The sequence below is a fragment of the Nannospalax galili genome, unplaced genomic scaffold, assembly GCF_000622305.1.
Source record: "Nannospalax galili isolate Female #2095 unplaced genomic scaffold, S.galili_v1.0 scaffold3440, whole genome shotgun sequence".
Taxonomy (NCBI): domain Eukaryota; kingdom Metazoa; phylum Chordata; class Mammalia; order Rodentia; family Spalacidae; genus Nannospalax; species Nannospalax galili.
Genome location: NW_008345691.1, coordinates 73,437 through 79,890, shown reverse-complemented (window position 1 = coordinate 79,890; position 6,454 = coordinate 73,437). Strand labels below are relative to the sequence as shown.

The following is a 6,454-nucleotide window of genomic DNA, read 5'->3' as shown; positions in this document are numbered from 1 at the left end:
GCTGGATTGGGGGGTGCAGTGGATGGCCAGGGAAGATCTGGGAACCAGTACTGGGTGTTGGAGTCCCACCGCTGCTCTTTCTGGGGTAGGCCAAACTGCATTGTGCATGTGTGTGGGGCAGGGCCTCCAGGATCCAGTCCATCCTCATTGGCCTGCACCTAAAACTCTTCCCACCTTCTTGGTGGCTTGGCCAATAAGATCCCAGTGCCTCAACTTCCTATGGGACCAGAGAACGCTTGGGCGGGAGGTGTCCCTGTCCTGCCAACTGGGAGGCAGGAGGAGGTGAGGGTGCCCATTCCCATCCCAACGGATAAGAGGGTGGCTGGCCGCCCTCCCTCCTGAGTCTCTGAAGAGAAATGCCAGGGCACTTAGTTCTCTGGCCCCTAGTCCTCATCCCCAGAACACTTCTGTTCCATGGTATTTTCTAATGTCACCTGGTCCGAAACTGACATTTTGAGAAGGACCTTTTGCTCGGGCACGTGACCCAGTCCTTAGCTCGGAGCCTTGGCCATGAGTACGTTGTTAGTGTGTGCTGTTTGAATGAAGGATCCCAGAGGTGTCAGAATTCTCCATGTTCGGCTTCTGTATCCCTGCCTGTATATCTGAGAAATATCGATGTATTTCTCAGCAGCTGCAGAAACCCTGACTTTTCTTGAAGCAAGGATCAGCTGACGAGTGGATGAAGAGGTGGCTTCTATGCACAGCCAGGCACCGTTCTATGCGAGCACAGGAGGAAGTCTTGTAGTACCCCAAGCGGGGGTGGGGGGTGAACCTAAGCGCAATAAGCAAGTCACAGAAACCGCAAACATTCCGTTCCTGCATAGGAGGAGGTGAGCAGGTATCAGACCATAGGGCGGCAGCTACCTGAACGGAAGGAGAGAAAGAATGAGTTGTTTGATGAGGTCACGTTGCAAAGTGAAAAATTCTACAGCTCTGTCACAGACTGCACGTAGCTCACAGTAGTGTATTGAGGAGGGCATTCTTTTTTTTTTTTTAAACCACAAGAATAACAGTAGCATCAGGAACTACTACTTTACAGCACAGCCTTGAGTCTTCGTGGAAAATTCACAAGCCAGAGGTCACCTTTGACCAAGTGTTTTGACCCTGGGCTCAAAACTTTCTATGCATTGTGCATAGGAACTTTCTGTACTGATCAAACGTTTGTATCCGGGCTGATGCTCTGTAGAGTGCTGAGGGGTGATCCTAGGTGAATACCCATGTCCTAATCCCCCAAACCTGAACAACAGTATCTTATATGGAAAGAGACATGCTTAAGTGAGAGGAAGATAAATTGATCCTGATTATCCAAGTGGGATGCCTGATAAGAGCAAGATGGAGGGAGTTCTGTGATAGGAGTGGACACAAAGACCCAGTCTGTGAGGTGCGGTGATGAGACTGCAGCCAAGAGCCAGAAGAGGCTGAAGCCAGAAGGGCCTGTAACTCCACAAAAAATGTTTGCATCTTATTTAGTAGGCTACAGAGAGACACTGCAGGTTACTAAGCAGGTAAACATCACTATATTTGATTTGTGAAAAGCTAAATTCTAGCACTCTGAGTGACAGGGGTTGTAGATGTGGGTGTGGGAGTGTATAGTCACAGGTTAGAAATGCAGGTATCATTTACAGTATCTGTGGGCTGGCAGGGGAGACAGGACAGGACATCACAGATGAATCTGCGTAGGCCTGTAATTAGAGTGCATCCTGCATAGCCTTTAGTCCAGCCACTTCCCTGTGTAGGGCTTGAAGGAGGCTTCAGGGAGGAGTGCTCCCATCAGGCAGTGGGCAGGGATTGCATGGCACACACCCAAAAAAGGAAACAGGCTGGGCCAGACAGGCAGTGATGGAGGCATTTGGAGAGGGGTGAAAGGCAGAGCTTGTAGAGGCATCGGTCAGGAGAGGAGTTGGCCGAGGACAGCCGTAAGTGCTTGACCAAAGTATCCTCTTGAGGACACAGGAGATGGGGTAAGATCTTGAGCATGGAGAAAGTGCTGGAATGGGGGTCTGGTTGGGGTGGGCTCTGGCTTTGTCTAGGGATGAGTGTTTAGACAGATGGAGTTTTTTTGGGGGGGTTTGGATTCAGAGGATTAAGTGAAATATGAGCTTTGCAGGTTTCTTTCTAAGCTGTAATAAATACACATAACATACAAGTGTTCACACTTTTTAAAATGAACCTATTGAACAATCACTTCCCCCAGCCCCTCAGTCCTTGAGCCACCATCTTATATATTTCTAAAATTCTTACAGGTTTCTAAGAGTTTTATTGGCTCAGTCAACTTGTGTGAAGGAATTGTGGAATATCTGGGGTCTTTCTTTGTGGCTTAGTTATTACACATACGTTTACTTGTATCATAGCGATTACAAAATTTCCTTCTCTTTTACTTCACTATGATGAATAAACCCCTGTGGCATTTTGTAAACTCTCAATGTTGTATAACTATCGTGTTTCCCTTGTGCCGCTGTTGTTAAGCAGCCAATCCATACCCCATTTCTCTGCTCCCAGAGTCCTATTCTGGAAATTCAGTACAAACGGAATCCTGTGGGTTTTTTTTTGTGCCTGAAGGACCAGACTCTTCCATAGCAGTAAAGTTAATTTTAGGCTGTCTGTTTCTAGATCATATGCAATCTTAGAGTTTATCATCCTGAATGGGTTCCAGACTAGTCTATAGAAAAGATACCAGAGTTAAAAACAGACCAGGTAGATGTTAAGTCAACCAAGCACTTACTGAGTATCTCTTGTGTACCAGGGATGATTGAAAACCAGGATTCTGCAGAGAAAACCCAGAACTCCTCACCAGCTCGGTCTTTCTTCCTCAGGCACACAATGAGAATGTGCACACGCCATTTCTTCCTCTTTCTTATTTTAGTTTTCATCATGACATTTTCATACATGTATATGAATATTTTGTTAACCACCCTCCATTGCTCCCCGCCACCAATCCCTTTTGTCTTACTAATTAGTCCCCCCCCCACATAATATTTTCATATCTTTTTCCTTTATTGGTGAACCGATCAGTTTAAGTAAGCTTACTTAGATGGTCACGGCTGAGGGATTATTTGCAGGAGCACCGGCAACTTAGCATAGGCTAGACCACTGAAGAAATGTCTCTCCCCTCACCTCAGCCATTAACTGCCATTAAGAGCCTCAGGGAGTGCTGACTGGTCCAATCTTGTCTTTGCACAGACAATTCTCACTGACTTTCCACTTTATCCACAAAATTGGAAACCTGTTTCCCTGGAGTTGGGGATGTTGTGAGCTCAGCAGAATGCTTTGATGAGGTTGAGCTGAGTGTGAAAGTCTTTTGGTTCCTCGGCTTTTCCTGTCCTGCTGATTCCTCCCTATTCTGTCTCCATTTTCTTCTCAGGCAAAGATATTTTCTTTCATCTTAATTACTTTTCTGCTGCTGTTATAATAATAACACTGAGACCAAGGCAGCTTATAGAAGGAAGAGTTTATCTGGGCTCATGGTTTCACAGGGATAAAAGTCCGTCATGGTGGGAGAGGCGTGGCAGGAGGCAGCCAGAGTAGAAAGCTGGACACTCACATCTTCAGGCCAAGAACCCAAACTCAAAGTGGGCAAGGCTATGAACTCTCAAAACCCACCCTGTGATGTACTTCCTCCAAAATGTTTATACCTCCTAAGGTTCCATGACCCTCCCAAAACAGTGCCATCAACTGATCAACCTGGAGTCACAGACAGCCGTTAGCTGCCGTGTGGGTGCCAAGAACTGAACCTGGGTCTATCTGCAAGAGCAGCCAGTGCTCTTAACCACTGAGCCACTGCTCCAGGCCCACGAGAGACAAGCTTGGAAATCCCCTTATCACCCAGGTGGGGGATCGTCCGCAAAGGTGTCAGTGGCCATGGCCGGGAGGAATGCATCCTGTGGAAGGGAAGGGAAGGCTGTCAGATGGTCAGGACTCGGTGAAGCACTGGGTGTGGGCAGTGATGGGGATCTGTGAACCTGGGGGACACTCACCCTGTTACTGGTCCTGGGAAAGCTCAAACTTCAAGGGGAGATCATGGTTTCCTTTCCTGGAAGGATGAATTTGAAATGCCATTGAAGCAGTAGGTGTGCTGAGGTAGTGTGTGTGTGTGTGTGTGTGTGTGTGTGTGTGTGTGTGTGTGTGTGTGTGTGTGTTGAGGATGTACGGATGACTATAAGCATGGATGAACCTTTTCGTGTCAGATGATGACTGAAGCTATAATGAGAGGATGAGAGGAGAGGAGAGGAAAGAGAGAGGGAGAGGGAGAGAGAGAGGGAGAGAGAGAGAGAGAGAGAGAGAGAGAGAGAGAGAGCGAGAGAGAGAGAGAGAGAGAAGAGGAGATCTAGTACCAGGCTTTAAAGACCTTCATCACTTAATAGAAAAGATTGGGCCAGAAGAAGGAGGAAACGCAGGAACACAGAGTCACTGCCAAGGCAAGGAAGGTTTCCAGGAAGGAGGTGCTGGAAATAGGACCATGCTATTGAGATTAGCAAAGAAATATTCTTTTCATTTTTCTACTCGGTATTTATTGATTGATTGCATGCTCCAAACGCCCTTCTAGAAACCCAGAATGCAACGAATTAAAGAAGCAAAGCCTCTGCATCTGGATCTGCACATTGTAAATGGAAAAAAGAAGTGTCAGACCCACAGATGGGATGAGGGGAAGCTGGCGGGGTGAGGGGAAGCTGGCGGGATGAGACAGGGATGCCACTGTGGACAGGGTAAGTAGTACACGTGTCTCTGATACAGCATCTTCGAGCAGTTCCTAAATTAAGTGCAGGAGGAAGCCACGCTGAGTGTGAGGGGTGGCCTCAGCCAGGAAGACTGTGGGGAGGGAGTCTGAGGTGGGACTGGGCGGAGGGAGTTCAGTCAGGAGGACAGCGTGCTGGAGGAGAGGGTGTTGAATGAGAAGATTTGGGAAACAGCCAGGGATGAGGGAATCTGTGGGCCCGTGGCCTTCCCTGGGGCCAGGAGGGAAGGTCTGGGACACTCAGTGATATGACATGATGAGTCGCTTTGGGCTGTGAAGGAAGGCTGGGGTTTGCCGAGGTGGTGAGGAGCCAGTCTAGACAATGCTCTGAAGAAGGGTGGGAGATGAGGGGTGATGGTGTCTTCCACCCCTCTGCATTTGAACTGGGCACTTAGCTTCCTGGACCATGGGGGAGTCTTAGAATGGAACACTGAAGTCACAAAGAGGCCCTTCACAGGTAGATACGTGTCCTGCCTTCTCATCCACTGCATAGGACTGTGCTAGGGGCTGAGATACTTGTCTCCCAGTCCCCCTCTGGTCTCAGGTGTTCCCACTAAGTCCACACCGCCCCATGGCCTTCTTCATCGCCCCTGTAACCTCCTTGTTCCTCAGGCTGTAGATGACAGGGTTAAGCATAGGTGTGAGAACTGTATAAAAGACAGATACTACATCGTCCTGGCCAGGTGAGTGGTAGGAAGCAGGTAACATATAGGTATAGACAAGGGGCCCATAGAAGAGATTCACCACCGTGAGGTGGGAGGAGCACGTGGCCAGGGCCTTCTGACGCCCCTCTACAGAGTGCATCCGGAGCACGGCTGCCAGGATGAGGGCGTAGGAGGCTGTGATGAAGGCGATGGGCACCAGGAGGACCACCACGCCTGTCACAAAGAGCACCTGCTTGTAGGCCTCTGTGTTGGCGCAGGCCAACATCAGCAGGGAGGGCACCTCGCAGAAGAAGTGGGAAACCTTCCTGGAGCCACAGTAGGGGAACTGAAGGGTCAGAGAGGTCTGGATGGAGGCATTGAGGGACCCTCCCAGCCAGGAGGCCGCCACCATGAGCAGGCACACCTGGCGGCTCATGAGCACTGGGTAGCGCAGAGGGTTGCAGATGGCCACGTAGCGGTCGTAGGCCATGAGGGCCAGCAGGAGGCACTCTGCAGCCCCCAGGAACATGAAGAAAAACATCTGTGCCCCACACCCTCCAAAGGAGATGCTAGTCCAGCCAAAGAGGAAACCCACTATCATCTTGGGGACAGTGACTGACGTGAAGAAGATATCCAGAAAGGACAGCTGGCTGAGGAGAAAGTACATGGGCGTGTGGAGTCGGGTGTCTGTCCAGATCAGGAGGACCATGGCCGTGTTGCCGACCATGGCGAGGCCGTAGACCAACACCACCATGCTGAACAGGAACAAGTGCATCTGGCTGTCATTGAAAAGGCTTGTGAGGACAAAGCCAGTGGTGGAGTTCCAGTGTCCTCTGCCTGTCTCCTGCTGAGCCTCACTGTGGGGGGAAAAGGGAGCAGTTCACCAATGGCTCAGGCACAAATGTGCAGAGACAGGAAGGGAGTCTGAGGGAAGGCCACGAATAGACGCCCGGGAGTCTGAGGCAGCAGATGTTTGTAATGAACGCGTCAATAGGGAAGGGCCAATATTTCACAGAAAATTACTATTAAGGGCCAGCAAGGTGGCAATGGGGAAGATGCCTGGTACCATGCCTGAGGA

General features: G+C 49.7%; 1 protein-coding gene across 1 annotated transcript; it reads right to left on the bottom strand.

The window, feature by feature from the left end:
* Positions 1–5,207: 5,207 nt before the first annotated feature.
* On the bottom strand, positions 5,208–6,240 carry LOC103741084 (olfactory receptor 2T1-like). The gene has a single exon (XM_008841769.1). The coding sequence runs from the start codon at positions 6,149–6,151 to the stop codon at positions 5,273–5,275; it is 879 nt and encodes a 292-aa protein (XP_008839991.1). The 5' UTR covers positions 6,152–6,240; the 3' UTR covers positions 5,208–5,272.
* Positions 6,241–6,454: the final 214 nt, after the last annotated feature.